Here is a 17,168-nt window from a genome sequence, read left to right on the forward strand (position 1 = left end):
ATCTTTGCTCTCAAAGTACAACACTCACTTAAAATATAAGAATAAAAAAAAAAATTATAAAAGATAAAAGAATAAAAATAGAACGGTAAGAATATAATGAAGAGCAGTAGAATATGACTATAAGTACAGTATGTACATTTGCAAATAATTAAAACACTATGGGTGGGATAAGGTAGTGCAATAGTTCGGGGGGCTGGGGATGTCCGCCTCTTTGTTGTCCCTTTGTCCCTGTCAAGCTTGCCATGGTCGTGGACATACAACAGGCACAGGCAAGATACAATATACAATTGAAGAGAGGGTAGGAATAGTGCAATATTGTAGTATATACTGAGATTTAAGATTTAAATATAAATATAGTGCAAGGCAGTTCAGTGCAATGATAATGTATTAATAACAATATTGTAATTGTAAGATTGAAGTATAAGGTACATGAGATAGATGCAGTGTTGCCAATTTAGCGACTTTGTCGCTAGATGTAGCGGCTTTTGGCCGTCTCTGGCGACTGAAAAGCTTATCTAGCAACTGACAACAAATCTGGCGACTTTTTCGTGTGTCTGGCGACTTTTTTTTTCTCTTCATGTTATGCCTGCAGCAGCACAAAGCGTGAGAAAAAACTTCTTGCAACGATGGCAAACTCTGTTTCATTGTTGAACCGTCAGAAAATCTCCCCTCTCATGCCTGTTTTGTGATTTACATCGCGAATTTGACCAAAGTGTTGCCCCATATAATAAAAGGAATGATGTTCTGAACATTCATTGGAAGGTGCAGCAACTTCGGGTGAAATTACAACCTGAGAGTCAACGAGACGAGAGCAATGACATGATGACATGGAAACAGAGACACGCCAGCATTGTTCGACAAGCATTGAACAAAGGAAAGTAGGCTACAACTTTATTTAGAAGCAAAGCAGATAGTTGAAAATCGAACATACATGTTAGAAAAACCTATAGCATTCGTTTAGGCTATGTAGCTTCAATGTTATCAATGCAGGTTGATGCAGGACTGTCAGAGTTAAAAAAATTCTGTCGGTCTGTCCAAGTGACATTTAAGCCTATATTATGTAGCCTAAATATATCCAAAATATAGCCATTGCCATAAGGGTAAATTGTGTGTAGGCTACAGTAGGCCTACCCTATTGTGAAGACTTCAAGCAGTGCAAAGCAGATGCAGCAGTTGAATAGGTTGGAAATTACTGCTTTTCAGCCATCTGATGCTTATTGTAGGCTGTGACAAGATACAGAAAGTGTATCATTAATATACAAGTATATTAAATTTAAATTAGGCTCTTAAAGTTGCCTATATGAGTAGGAGAAAAGCAAAAGGGAGAATTAATAACGAAGTTATTAATATGCAAATTAACGCGTGACGTCATCTAGCGACATTTTAGCGACTTTTGGAGCTGGCTTTAGCTACCTGCCATTTGAAATAGTTGGCAACACTGGGTAGATGAGTAGAACAGTGTTGATTGACTTTGTTCAGTGTAAGGGTGGGGGCTATTTCTGAGCTTTCAACAGAGTGACTGCTTGGGGAAAGAAGCTGTCTTTGTGTTGGCTGGTTTTGGCGAACAGTGCCCTGTATCGCCTACCAGAGGGAAGGAGGTTGAACAGTTTGTGACCAGGAGGAGAGGGGTCTGCAGAGATTTTTGCTGCCCTTTTCCTGACCCTGTACCAGTACAGGCCCTGGATGGAGGGAAGGTCAGCTCCAATGATCCTCTCTGCAGCCCTAATTGTCCATTGCAATAAAAAACAAGCAAATTTATCTGCCAAATGGATTAAGGAAATACATCTTAAAATTTAAGATTTAAGACAATTTGTCTTAAATCTTACATCTCATCTTAAGTTAAGGTACATTTTCTTAATCCATTGCTTGTTTTTATGTCTTAATTTAAGAAGATTTGGACTTATTTTAAGTCAAGTAATCTTACAAGAAAGCTCAAAGTAAGCATCTTTATACTAAAAACAATACTAACTAGATTTTGTATCTTAATATAAGATTATAACACTTGGTAAGAAATCACTTTTGCAGTGTAGTAGAGCTGTAATCGGGCCTTAAAAGTTAGGCCCAACAAGGCCCGAGCCCGACAAGTACATTTTGGTTGACAGCTTTTTAAAATCCAAAACCCGTTTACAACCCAACATTATTCAAATTTGTGCACACACAGCTCTTTTGCCTTTTGTCAAGAATGAGTCATTTATATATTTATTCATGACTAACGTACATGTAGGCTATAGGCCACTTGGAAGTTGGTTCAAAGAAATAAAATAAGTCCTCTATTTCACTACAACCTCAAGTCAAGTCGGCTTTTATTGTCAATTTCTTTACATGCACTGGTCATACAAAGAATTTAAATTTCGTTTCTTACTTTCCCATGCAGACATAGACATGCTTTAAATACAGACATAGACATACTATAGACATAGCCATAGACAATAAACATTAAATAGAACATGTATGTATCAAAATAGAAATATAGGACATATATATAAAAAAAAAAATAGAGGTAGTTGTGTTGTATATTTATATAGTCTTAACAGTTACATGAAGTTTAAACTTGTGCTTGTGTGACCTGTATATTTACATTGATATGCAGTATGCAGTAATTTCAAGTATATCAGGCTTGATGTGAAGCAGCAACACGTTAGGCTGCGCAGTCACAGTGCAGTTCCACAGGGGGGGGGGGGGGGTTAGGGTAGACAGGATCCTAGTTTCCTAGGTTCCTGGCTGGCTGGTGGGGGGGGGGCTGTCAGTGATGGGAGAGTGGGTAGAGTGTTCAGCATCCTGATTGCTTGGTGGATGAAGCTACTTGCCAGTCTGGTGGTGCGGGAGCGGAGGCTCCTGTACCGCTTTCCAGAGGGCAGGAGGCTGAACAGTTCGTGTGCAGGGTGGGTTGTATCCTTGACAATCATTAGTGCTTTGCGGGTGAGGCGGGTGGTGTAAATGTCCTGCAGGGAGGGGAGTGGTGCTCCAATGATCCTCTTAGCTGTGTTAACAGTGCACTGGAGGGTCTTCCTGTTCTGATCTGTGCAGCTTCCGCCCCACACTGTGATGCTGCTGGAGACGATGCTCTCGATGGTCCCTCTGTAGAATGTAGTCATGACGGGAGGCGTGGCACTTGCCTTCTTCAATTTGCGCAAGAAGTAGAGGCGCTGCTGGGCTTTCTTCGCCAGTGATGCTGTGTTGGTGGTCCAGGAGAGGTCGTCGCTGATGTGCACCCCCAGAAATTTTGTGCTGCTCACTCTCTCCACAGCATCTCCGTCGATGGACAGTGGTGGCAGTTGTTTGTGGCCTCTCTGAAAGTTGACAACAATCTCCTTGGTCTTGCTGACATTTAGCAGGAGGTTGTTGTCTTTGCACCATTTAGCCAGCAGGTCTACTTCTTCTCTGTAGTGAGCCTCATCGCCCTTAGTGATGAGGCCCACCAGTGTTGTGTCGTCCGCAAACTTCACCAGATGGTTGGAGCTGTGAGTGGTTGTACAGTCATGTGTTAGCAGTGTGAAGAGCAGGGGGCTGAGCACACACCCTTGAGGGGCCCCCATGCTCAGGGTCAGAGTGCTTGAGGTGTTGTCCCCGACACGTACTGCTTGTGGTCTCTGCAACAGGAAGTCCAGCAGCCAGTTGCAGAGGGAGGTACTGAATCCTAGCTTGTCCAGTTTGCTGATGAGTTGTTGTGGTATTATGGTATTGAATGCTGAACTGAAGTCTATGAACAGCATTCTCACATATGAGTCTTTATTGTCTAAGTGGGTGAGGGCTGGATGGAGGGCAGAGCAGATTGCATCCTCCGTGGATCGTTTGGCTCGGTATGCAAACTGGAAGGGGTCCAGGGTGGGGGGGAGGGTGGCTTTGATGTGTGACATGACTAGCCGTTCGAAGCACTTCATGATTATGGGCGTGAGTGCTACAGGACGGTAGTCGTTGAAGCATGATGGTGATGATTTCTTTGGCACGGGTATGATGGTGGCAGTTTTGAAAAGTGATGGGATGACTGCTTGCTCCAGAGAGGTGTTGAAAATGTCTGTAAAAACATCCTTCAGCTCTTCTGCACAGTCCTTCAACACTCGTCCTGGTATGTTGTCTGGGCCTGCTGCTTTGCGTGGGTTAATGGTGGCTAGTGTCCTCTTCACGCTGGCAGAGGACAGGTACAGGGGTTGGTCGTGGGGGGGAGGTGGGGTTTTCTGTGGGTGAGTGTCATTTTGTGCTTCAAAACGGGCGAAAAAACTGTTCAGGTCATTTAGCAGAGAGGTGTTGTTCTCACAGCTCCGTGGCGCAGGCTTGTAGTCAGTGATGGCCTGTATGCCCTGCCATAGGCTCTGTGCATCTCTGCTGTCTTTGAAGTGTGTTGTTATTTTGTCTGTGTAATCCTTTTTTGCCTTCCTGATGCCCTGGGACAGGTTAGCCCTCGCTGTTCTTAGGCCAGCTACATCTCCAGCTCTGAAGGCTTTGTCTCTGGCCCTCAGCAGTCTGTGGACGTCTCCTGTCAGCCATGGCTTCTGGTTGGCCCGAGTGGTGATGTGTTTTATTTCTGTAACATCATCGATGCATTTGGTGATGTAGGAGGTCACAGTGTCTGTGTATTCCTCAATGTCAATGTGGTTGTTGTGGGTGGCAGCTGTTTTGAAGATATCCCAGTCTGTTGTTTCAAAGCAGTCCTGAAGTTGTGAGACGGCCCCCTCCGGCCACATTCTCACCTCCTTCAGAACCGGTTTGGTGACTTTTGCTCTTTGTCTGTATCGGGGCAGCAGCAGGATGCTAATGTGGTCTGATTGCCCGATGTGGGGGAGGGGTTTGGCTTTGTAGGCTTCTTTCTGTGGGGTGTAAACAAGGTCCAGGGTGTTTTGCACTAGTATTTTTATTGACTGTCTATGCACAATTTCCTGCTCTACCACATTTTGCTGCTCTTATTTTTTCATTATTATATGTGCCCTCTTATTTACTTATTTACTTACTTTTTTATTTACTTATTTACTTACTTTTTTGTTTACTTGAATGTTATGTTTGTCTGTGGACCAAAATTGGTAAAATATGTCTTGTCTTCACCGTGGGATAGTGAGAAACGTAATTTCGATCTCTTTGTATGTCTGGAACATGTGAAGAAATTGACAATAAAGCTGACTTTGACTTTGACTTTGACTTTGACTTTGACTTTGACTGACTTTGACTTTGACTTTGACTTTGACTTTGACTTTGTCCTCTTGTTGGGAAGTTTACATGTTGGTGAAATTTTGGTAGTACAGTTTTGAGATTGGCGTGATTGAAGTCTCCAGCGATGATTGTGAAGGCTTCCGGGTGTTCACTTTGTTGTTCACTGACGGCCCGATACAGCTCATTCAGTGCCATGCTCCTGTCACTGTTTTTGTTGCTGGGGGGGATGTACACCGCGACCAGCAGAATCGCGGTGAATTCCCTGGGGAGGTAGAAGGGTCGGCACAACCTCTGCTGAAGTTAGAAATCTGGGCGTAATCCTGGATCCTACTCTCTCTTTCAAGTCACATATCAAAAATATCACTTTCTTCCACTGGTCTTTCTTCCATCTCAAAAGCATCTCCAAACTCCGCCCCTCCCTCAACTCATCTGCAGTAGAAACGCTTATACATGCATTCATTACATCTAGGCTTGACTACTGCAATGCTCTACTTTACGGCATCCCAGCAATAATCCTAAATAGGCTGCAGTATGTCCAAAATTCTGCTGCAAGGCTACTCACCAGGCCCTGGGATCACATTACTCCAATCCTCCAGCAGTTGCATTGGCTTCCTGTCCACTACAACATTCATTACAAAATCCTTCTCCTTGTTTATAAATCCCTTCATAATCTGGTCCCATCCTACCTATCAGACCTCCTCACCCCATACCTGCAATCCCACACCCTTCGCTCTACAGATACATGTCTTCTAGTAGTCCCCACATCTCAGCTTCTCTCCATGGGTAACAGGGCCTTCAGTGTGGCAGGCCCTAAGCTGTGGAATGCCCTGCCGCTTGTGATGCGCCAAAGCACATGTATATGTATATATGTATATCCACTTTTAAATCTCAGTTAAAAACTCATCTTTTTAGCTTAGCTTTCCTCTCAGCCCCCTGATTTCTACTTGCACTGCCTCTTTTATTTTATTTATTATTATATTTTATTTTCCCTGTTTTTCTTATCTTATCTGTATTTTTCTCTACACTTCACTTTGTACAGTGTCCTTGGGTACCTTGAAAGGCACTTTTGTAATTTATTATTATTATTAACATCGTAACATCTCAACACTCTAAAGTTTACGGGAACCCTCCCATGCGCAGCCCCGACATTAATTAGTTCTTGTGCCAGCTCTTCAAACCCCTCGCCATTTACAATATTAAAAGGCCTAATGTCTTTACAGCAAAAGCTCACACACTTCTCCATCCTTTGTTTCACCTTTGCAGGGATGGGTTTTGATGCTGTAACAAATTATGTGATTGTAGGTTGATCCTGGGCACTGGCAGGTGTTGAACAGCTTTGATCAACATGCCTTATTAGCGACGGATTCCCTGTCACATCTTTTGAATTTCACCTAACCCACTGGCTCATTATTCTTATTATACATATGGTCAAAACTTTTCCACACCTCAGACTTTGCTTTCTTTGCCAGTGCGACCAAAATATAATCGCCAGAGGCCAGCCTCCGTTTCACCTCCTCAGCATCCATTTTCTCATCTTTCTCGCGTTAATCGAAACGCATCACCTGACCGCTCATTTACAGTGCAAGTGGGAGCGCAAGCCCGAGCCCTTGTAAAATTATATAAATTAAGACAGAACCCGTCGGAACCCCCCGGGTTCAGGCAAAAATCTCCAGCTCTATTACATAGTCCTGCTTTATTCAGACAATTGCCGATGTTAGCAAGTCTGTGTGACACAGTTTTGCGGAAAACGGAATACCTCTAGCACTCAGTAGTACAGACTGCCATTTACTTTGTCAGAATACTCCCGGATATACCACTTTTCATACAGTGTAAATCGGCACAAACTATTAGGGTTTCATTGGAAGCATTTTAATTGAAAATGTCATATGCCATATTACATATTTTACATCTACACCAAGTTGAAATTATTTCTTATTCATCATGAGTGAATGTATAGATTTCTTAAAGTATACATTTAGAGTAGGGATATCTGCAACATATGTCATCACAATAAGAGTAAATGGTTAATTCTAGTACAGAAAGAATTTATATCTATGCCCCTTGGGGTCAATATTCAATAGCATTTAGCACTAAGATGGGATCCAGTTAATCAAAAACTTCTAATGGGTCTTGATCTTACCCAATCAATAATGTTACTGTACATAGTGCAATATCCAGCATTTCATCCAGACGTTATTCTCCATTTTCCATTATAGTCATTATACCACTATTGGTTGAATTATGACCGCCGCGAAGCGGTCATATAGGGATTGTCAAAGTTGTTTTTTTTTTTTTTTTTCCCCGTCATCTACTTCCTGAATTTTTGGTCAACGATACCCGGGACACCGAACCACCGGGGCACATGAAATTTGGTGGGTATGTAGCCCCACTAGACTTTTACGGAAAAATTTTGTTTCGTCCCCGGGGGCCACTCCCCCCCCGTGCTGGGCCCCCCGAACCGCAAAAGTTTTTCCTAAATAACTACCTGAACCGTGGCACTGCGGATGAAGAATCTTTTATGGTATGTTGGTCTCAAGGGCCCACATCAACCTGGCCCATAATCACTCATTTGTGATTTGCACCCCCCCGGTAAAAAATGAAAATGCAATATTATTCTGCTTTAATCGCCCCTATCTTCAGTTAAGATGTTCAGAACTGCACCAAATGTTATGTGTATGATTGACCTGGCATTCTCTGGGGGTATGCCAAGTTTCGTAGAATTTCATCCATGGGGGGGTCTAAAAAAAATTAGGTTATGTGTACATTTAGTGACTGTACACTCATTGGCCTGTAGATGGCGGTGCACACATATACACATGCACACACACACAGGCACCCACATACTATTGGTATTAGAACGGCCGATACATAATTACAAATTCAGTAGGATTAAAAGAAAGCCAAAATAAATATTCGTCATCATTGCTGCATTTCCAGTATTGCCAATAAGTAGTCGTTTGTCCACTAGATGGCGCATCGTTGCAGTGAGACGTAATTTTGTTGTAAGTGGGTTGGAAAAACAATGGACGCTTCCTACAAGGACTGTAGTTTACCGCAGAGAACGTCTAATAAGGATAGGACGACATGAAATGTAATTCCCATTTATCTTGAAGCCGAAATAAATCTGAGGATGTTTATCGGACATGCTTGGTTTTTACTGCAGGTACGTTAATCTTATAGAATATCAATAAGGACCTAGGTAATGTTACCGTTAGCGTTGGTTGAGTGATGGAGGCCAATTTGATTGATTGCATTTGTAGAAAACTATAAATGCAGTTATACCAAGCAAATTGATAGCCGCACTGTAATTGTATCTTTCGACTGTCATTTGTTGCACGTGCTACAAAAATCATTCTGTGCAATGGAAGATTTACCAACGTTACACCGGTCTGATACAGTTTTGCCTATACATGCGTGAGACTGAGACGCCTGTTTATTTTGTTTTAAGTGCGTGCAGGGTGTGAGAGGGGAATCGATGTGCTTTGATTCCAGCTTGGTAGTTGTAGTCTGTGAAATTAAAAAGCACGTGTGTGTGAAGTATCCAAACAATGACACCTTCATTTCATTATGGCTGCTTTAGCAACATACCTTAAGCTACTGTGTGGTGGGTCCCATTTAGAAGTGGCTACTTCATTCACGCTTTCCTTGACTCATGGAGCTGCGTGAATTTTATTACAACTTTTCGCCACGATATGGCAGTTTAAGTCCGCTTGATACTGTAAGGTGTAAGCCATCAGTTTCCAAAGGAGATTTTATTTGTGTCGCCAGCATAGCCTATTGACAATTTATGTTGTAAATAGGCCTACCTTATAAGCCTACCTGTAGCTTAGGGAAGCTAACAGCTTTCTATTAGGATCTAGTTTGTTAGTTACAGTTTTGTCATAACTATAGCCAGAGCGTGGATATCTCAATCGGAAAATTAAACAATATCGGGTGCCTATGGACTAGGCTGGGTGAACCCAGCCTGATCTGCCCGCTATTTATTTTTTATATTTGGACATGTCAGTTATTTGCACCACTGGTTAGATGTAAAACAGCATTTCGTTTCAGACTACTGTTACTTAATATGTGCATTAACAATAACGTTTCAGACTACTGTTACTTAATTTGTGCATTGACAATAAAGTATTACATGAACTAAAGATGACTAAAATCTTACGTAGAAGAAGAAACATTCACAAAAAATCCATCCATCCAAAAATGACCTTTGTTTTTGATAGCTGTTGAAAACGGCATGGAACTGACAGAGATGTTTTTGTTTATAAATAAATAAATAAATAAATAAATAACATTATGCTGATACCTTTTGCTTTTCTCAAATACAATGTAGCCTACAGGTGTAAGTGACCTTTCATCAATCCAGTTGCAATGGATGAACTGTGATGAACTGCCCTACTTGTGATTGTTTAGAGATTTTAAAGGTTTTATGACAATGCTACATCTTCTTTGGCTATTCTACAATCTATTCACCTTTTCAGCACCAGTAGGCTACTTTCTGTGCAGCCGCACACACACACACTCAGGCATGCCAAACAAGCATACACAAAAGTTTCAAGAGTGGGGGATGGAGTAAAATATGGAGACAAATTGAAGTGTGATTTATTTTCGCGGAACGGATGTACAGGACTGAGCGGCGGTCATATTTTGTACCGCTATGCGGTACATCTAGTTTCCTATTGTGATACAGTGTTTAGAAGTATGGCCGTATCACACTTGTATATTACTGTAATTCACTGAACTCGTGAAGTTTACATGAATTGTCATGTTGCATCAGAGCTACAAAATAGTCATCTGACATACGTTCAGAGCATAGCAACATTGTAGCATATGGCTGGGGTGGCTTTTAGACCAGTTACATGGCAGTAGACTAAGTAAAATAGCAATTTTATAAAGATAAGGTTCAACAGAATCCTGGAATATGCTCGCTTGACAACCTTTGGCCATAGGAACCATCCATTTATAAATACCACCTCGAACGTGCATTATTATCTGTTAACAAAATGCCTTGTTGTCCATTATCCCTTACTTGTAGCAGCAACATGAGCTTGAAGCCTTTATTTTAATGTGAAAGAACTTCATTGTGTTGCTTTAAAGGAAATAAAAAAGATTGGCATCGACAATGAGTTTGAAAATATCAGCATATGGAATATTGACAGAAATCCAATATTGTGCATCCCTAATGGCATGGCCTTCCATCTATTTCCAAATTACAGTCATATTAAATTATATTTAATGTGTTCCTTGATGTGTGGTATTTTCACTGGGTTCAAATGCAATTTTCTTTTTTCTGTTCTGGGGTATTGAAATTGACAGAGCCTGCAGCTACAATTTCGCAACCACTCAAAGACAGTAAATGTCCTGAAAAGGAGAAGGTGACTTTTGAGTGTGAAGTGTCAAGAGCTAATGCAGATGTGAAGTGGTTTAAGGTATGGCACATTTGTGCATGCATATTTACTTGCCATGATATTTCCTAGAGTGAATGCTGAGTGCTGTGTATTTTAATTAGATGAATTTGAGTAAACTATGTTCCCTCAGAATGACATGGAGCTAAAACCAGGGAAGGATATTGCCATTCGGTCCCAGGGTTGCAAGCGTATCCTTCTCATCCACAAATGTACTTATGAGGACCAGGGGGAGTACTTATGCTGCACAGCTGATGATAACACAGCAGCAACGCTGACTGTGCATGGTACAATATTGTTTTGGTTTTTCTCCATCACCTGTATTGACTACTATTACCATTACTATACTGGGGTGCGTTTCCCAAAAGCATAGTTGCTAACCTGTTAGTTAGTAACTTAGTTAGCAACTATGCTTTTGGGAAACGCACCCCTGAATATTATTTGCAGAGAACTACAGCATAGTTATACACTTGTCATTGAACATCCATGGAACTAATTTGTCAATTTTGAAAAAATCTTTATCCCCACAGCTCGAGATATCAAAATTGTGAAGCCCCTGGAGGATATAGAGGTTATAGAGAAGGAAAGTGCTTCATTTGTCTGTGAGATCTCCCATGACGAGGTAGAAGGAAAGTGGCACAAAGATGGTGCCCTGTTAAAATCAAGAGACAACATAAAGATTAGACAGGAAGGTAAGTTTGGTTTAGAGAGAATACGAATACCTTTAATGTACCTGTGTTATAGTTATGCCTTCAACAGCTGTGCATGTGAGTTTGTGCAGAGTGACATACGTTTACTCATTTCTTTAAACATATTCTCAACAGGAAAGACTTTTGTTCTTCTGTTCAAATCTGTGACAATAGAGGATGCTTCAGAGATTAAATTCTCTGCTGAAAATGCTTCATCGACGGCCAAACTCCGTATAAAAGGTAATCCAGAACGTAATATTGTAGGCGTTGCTAATATTTTGTAATTATGGTTGATTTGAAGAGACATTACGTAATTAACATAGCATTCTTAATATGACAAAATGTTGCATTGTAATGTGTTAACATTTCATGTGAGAACTGTTGAACATGTCTTAGCATGTCAAAGTATTTGCATGAGCTTTTGCTGTTTGCCTCTGTTATGCATGCTTACCTCCGTGCCAGTTTACATTCTGAAATGGCTCAAAAGATCTCAATAGAGGCAGTCAATCTTGAAAATCCTGAAAGGGATAAGTCAGCTTGCCAGGCCACCAGTGACAGCCATACTTTTAGCTTTTTGAAGCAATCAGTGGTGTTATTATGAGGCCTTGTTGTCATTACAGAGCTGCCTGTCAAATTTGTGAAGAAACTCAGAGACAAAATTGCCATGTATAAACATCGTGGTCACCTAGAATGTCAAGTTTCTCGTGCCAGTGCAAAAGTTACATGGTACAAGAACAATAAAGAGCTGAAGTCCAACAAGAAGTATGAGATCTCCAGTGATGGTGTCTACCGGAAGCTTACCATCAATGATGTAGACTCGGGTGATGAGGACACCTACGTATGTGATGCCATCGATGACAAGACTTCCTGTCAATTACTGGTGGAGGGTATAATATGGAGCCATTCTTTATCATCTATGAGTGTTTGGATATATTTATGTGAAATAATTTGGATTATGATATTGGGATGGTAAACAGAAAGAAAACATTATATTAGACTAACAGCTTTTGATGTAAAAGGAACTTTTAATAAATACTATGAAATGTAGGTCTATTTTAGGTATCTCAACTCCATCAGATCATCAGTGGTTCTTAAATTGGTCTCAAATAGGTTATGATATTGCAGTCAACATTGTTCAGTGTTTGACTGCCGATTAACTATTATTCATTTATTTAATTATTTTATAGATTAAGGAATTATTAATCATTTTGCTGCTCCCATAAAATGTATTTCATTTGAACCCTCAAATATGACCCTGGATTATGAGCCACTGTTTTATGTTTATCATATTGTCTGATGTAGTTGAGGTCAGTATTAGACTCATTAGATGGATTTCTTTTCCACAGATGGCAGTTCAAGGCATTACCTTGAGCTTAAATTAAGCACTGGTTATAAACCTCATCCTTGAGTTTAAATGACAAATTCTAACCTTATGAATTTTCACAAAAATAGAACACTTTACTTACTTTTATTAATTTATGTATAGTTTGTAGTCACAGTCATTGTATGTCTTAGTTGTGGTGTTTTATACGACAGTTAGGTCATCATGTGTGGCAATATCTCAGGACATCTCCACTCGGGCATTTTACAGCTAGTAATCATTCTGCATATTGCATTGAATTATCCAACGTGAACATTCAATTCATTCAAAGCGAGAAAGCAGCGATAACATCACATTTGTGTGAGAAAATTGAGTAAAATAAAGAGCAGGTGAATGTTCAATTAAATATGAGACATATCAAGTCAGTAGGCTATACAAATTACTGTGGGGCAAATTCTCCCATGTGGGTAAGGGTGCATACAGTAATTTCCTGTGTATAAGCCACACAGTGTTTTATGCAAGTTAGAAGAAACAAAACCATATTAATGCCATATTAACTGTTCCTGTGTATTAACCTAGCTGAAGACATTTTGCTAAATCAATGTATAAGCCGTTGGGAAATTACGGTCAAAAAAGTGTGCAACTAAGGACCTTTCATCCTGCGCCTATTCTGCCCTTGACCTAAGTCTATTATTTACACACCATGGAGGCAGTTATGGAGCTACTCCACATGTCAAACTACAAACTAAAAGTTCCTTCTTCAAAGAGTTTTAAATTATGAATCTAAACACCTCAAGCACGTCTTGACTCTTTATAAACAAACCTCAGAGCAAAAGTGACATTTCATTAAATCAATTCTTTGTTAGGCTATGTGATGACGCATCATTTTACTACAGGCTGTTCCCTATTCAGTTCATCTCGCTTACGTTTTCAAAATTAAAGACAGGTTTGTGTTCTTTCTGGATTTAGATGGCATTCAGAAGGTGATGAGAAATGAGAAAGTCCACGTTCCACGTTTTCATATTACCGGTAACTTAAATAAACGAGGTGGTGGATCTGGTTCTAAAAAAGGACTTACGCACAAATGGGACAATTCAGCCCTATGTGCACAAGCACATATAGCCTCTCTCACTGAACTTGGCTCTTGAGTGGTGTTATGTTGCTTAGCAACAGAAAATACCAAGGCTAAGATTGGAATTATTTTTTCACTTTTACAATCATTTACAATCAACTTCCTTCTTAAGTCACAAATGAATTCCAAAGATCTGAATGAAACTGTCTGGATCATGGTTCAGAGTGGAAACAGATAGGACAGCAGTTAGAGAATGAAAGTTGCTTTTGTAAAAGGCAGGTTCATGCAGTGTTGTACCAAAGAAAGGAATGGAAGTTAAAACTAATGGAACAGTTCTCTTTAAAAAAAAAAATTGAGATCTGATTACTTTGACAACAATCCAAAAGGTTGTTTTGCGTACTGTATCAGGTATTCTGGAATGTGTTTAAAAAGTATAGCACCAGTACAGTATTGATGATAGTCACCTTGACTGGGAAAAATATGGAAAAATAACCTTGAATATGAATGCTAAATGGAAGACGAAGAGGAAGGAAAGGTGAAGAGGATAAACAGTAATAACAAAGCAATAACAAAATAGTGTGCTAATGTATTGTCACATACTGTATGTATTATGACAATATATTGCACCAATGTGTTGTGCCAATGGCAATGTTACATACAGTAGTACAATACCAGGAATTCTGGGCATGTATCAGTATTGTCAGAGACACTGTTGTATCAGTGTAGCATAACAATGAGTTTGAAGCCATTATTTTAGGACAAAAGTACTACATTGTGTTGCTCTAAAAGAAGGCATATTTGATAAGACAATCTCTGGAGAGACTGTGCCTCATCATAGGAATGTTGGTAGTAATAGAGAGAAGACCCAAATGTTAAAACTTGGGTAGATAGGTGGTCACCTATTTCCCTACATGACCACCTCCATTTATCATGAATACCACACATTGCAGATTGGCACAAGATATATTTTAGAGCCCAACACTGTAACTTAACAAAATTATGTGCATTTACACTCACAAAAATATTCCCAATTGCAGTCATTTTTGAACATGTTAAACAAATTGAGGATATCAATGTGTTTAAGTTCCGCTGAATCTTGAGTGAAGATTTAGTCAACAAAGGTAATTTTGTGTAAGGTTATCAATTGAAATTGCCATAATTTCAAGTTTAGGTATACATAGTATGCATTCAATGAACCCATTGTGTAGTCCTCAGATTCTCTCTTCTTTATATTTAAACCTTTACTGGGCTCTACGCTTTTCATGGGTTCCAGAGCAGGCCATCAGCATTGTGAAACAACTTTGCCCGGTGGAGGTCACAGAACCTTTTGCTGCTGTCTTTGAGGTGGAAATCAGTATGGAATCTGTGAAGTTGCCCAAATGGATACTCAGTGATGTGGTGCTCCAGGAGAGCACCGATGTTGAGATGGAAACAGAAGGGACCATGCATCGTCTCACCTTCAAAAAGACCAAAGCTTCAATGTCAGGTCCTCTTCAGTTCAGTATTGGCAAGAGCAAATCTGTGGCTCAGCTAACTGTTAAAGGTTTGCATTATTATTACTGTTTTAGCTTCTGAGGTCTTTGGGCAGGGCATGGGGGTTCTGTGTTTTGTGGAAAATTGTATTAAAAAAAAAACTGTACTTGTATGACCTTTTCTTTTAGATATGAATGATTATTAATTATTAATTATTATATCAAACTGAAAGACTAATATTTTTTGTAAAATGGCATGGTGGACCAAGTAGTTCAAATGTTTACTTGACTGCTGTACATTCCTTTTGGAAAGTTAAATAATCCATTGTGCCCTGTTCAATTAGAGCGACCCATAGAAGTGATGGAACCTGTCAAAAACATGATGGCCAAAGAAAAGACCTCTACCAACTTGAGCTGCAGGTTCTCTTCTCCACCCAAAGAGGTCAGGTGGTATAAAGATGAAACCCTCCTGGTTGCCTCACAAAAATATAGTATGAAGCAGGATGGTGGTAACGTACAGCTGACCATCAATAACCTTGCACCGGATGATACAGGGGAGTACTGTTGTCAAGGTGGAACCTGTAAAAGTAAAGCAACTGTCACAGTAGAAGGTAAAAATCTATATACAGTATTATATAGCTCACAATAAAACACAGAATTGTTGTAAATTAACATGCGGCTTTGTTTATGTAGACCATAAATATGCTGGAGCTCCTTGTTAGCATATTATTACTATTGCTTTTATGATATTTTTTAAGTGCTAGGTTGAATTTCCTATTGTGATCTCTTTAGAACGTCTTTTTCCCCCCAAATATTTGTACACTTGTGAAGTAGTTCCAGTTTTTGGCTGCATTATGTAAGGGATAATGTATAGAACGCCGGTCATTATGGGGAAAATAAGTCCCGACAGGGCGAACCGGACCCCAGGCCGGGCCAGCGGAGGGGTCTTGTTTCGTCCTGAAGGGACTTATTTTCCCATAATGACCGGCGTTCTATACATTATCCCGCTTATTATACGGCTAAACGAAAAAATAAACTCCATGATATGTCTCTTTACACTTATTTGTTACCGTTTCGTCGTGGCTGTTGCTGAGAAACAAATAGTTCGCAACACACGCTGAACTTCAATCAAACATTCTTTAGAACTCAGCTGATCAACCGTCTGCTTTCACTTTTGAATGAAGTTCCAATGGAAGAAGTGACCGGAATACTTGCGGAGTGATATGATCAGCAGCACAAAACCCGTTGCCATTGACAGCGGTAATTATATGTTTGCAGCAGTAATTACATGAATTTATTTTACCGTACAACGTTTGGAAATCCCATTCAATGGAGTCAATGGAGCGTTCTACTAGCATTGTGAAGAGCCGTATAGTAAGCTTGTATATAAATTCGCCCAACGCTTTTCGAAGTTTAAAGGGCCGTTCTGTAACTCCAGTCATTTCTTCAACTATTTCTCAGTTTTGTTCGCTACGGAGCTCCCCCTACATTGCAAAAAATATATAATAATAATAATATAAGTGTTGTTAATCTTATTTTAAGATAAAAAAAATCTATTTGGTATTATTCTTAGGATGAGACTTACCTAGCACTCTCTCGAAAGATCATTTTGATTTAATTTAAGAAGACTTTGACTCACCGGTCTTATCAAGACAAATTTTTGTCTTATCCAGACAAATATAATGCACTGGCAGACGAATTTGCTTGTTTTTAGGACAAATTTGCTTAAAGCACTGGCAGACAAATTTGTTGGTTTTTAGGATGAGACTTCTTAAAAGAAGTTAAACTCTTCTTAAATTATGTCAAATGACTTTACGAGAAAAACGCTAGGTAAGTCTCTTTATACTGAAAACAATGATAACTAGATTTTTTAGATCTTAATATAATATTAATAACATTTGGTTAGATTTTATGAGAGAAGCTGTTTTTGCAGTGTACAGCTTTGAGGTGCATATTTAACAACCGTCTCTTTGGTCTTTTCACTGGCTCTCCCATGATGAACATCTAAAAACTGAAGCCATCTTATAGCTAGCTGGCATTGCTATCCGGGTCTTGAGGGGGTGTGTGTAT

At 39.9% G+C, this 17,168-nt stretch overlaps 1 protein-coding gene across 14 annotated transcripts in view; it reads left to right on the forward strand.

The window, feature by feature from the left end:
* Positions 1–17,168, forward strand: part of obscnb (obscurin, cytoskeletal calmodulin and titin-interacting RhoGEF b) — a 196,347-nt gene that overhangs the window by 65,856 nt on the left and 113,323 nt on the right. For 13 of the 14 annotated variants that reach the window (XM_042109107.1, XM_042109123.1, XM_042109138.1 and 10 more), the window contains 7 exons: positions 10,456–10,568; positions 10,678–10,831; positions 11,075–11,236; positions 11,369–11,473; positions 11,854–12,120; positions 14,900–15,169; positions 15,443–15,709. In XM_042109107.1, coding sequence (XP_041965041.1) covers positions 10,456–10,568; positions 10,678–10,831; positions 11,075–11,236; positions 11,369–11,473; positions 11,854–12,120; positions 14,900–15,169; positions 15,443–15,709 — 1,338 coding nt within the window. The remainder of the gene's footprint in view (positions 1–10,455; positions 10,569–10,677; positions 10,832–11,074; positions 11,237–11,368; positions 11,474–11,853; positions 12,121–14,899; positions 15,170–15,442; positions 15,710–17,168) is intronic. The other variant, XM_042109157.1, reaches the window with a different exon arrangement.

This window comes from Alosa sapidissima, chromosome 1, assembly GCF_018492685.1.
Source record: "Alosa sapidissima isolate fAloSap1 chromosome 1, fAloSap1.pri, whole genome shotgun sequence".
Lineage (NCBI taxonomy): Eukaryota > Metazoa > Chordata > Actinopteri > Clupeiformes > Clupeidae > Alosa > Alosa sapidissima.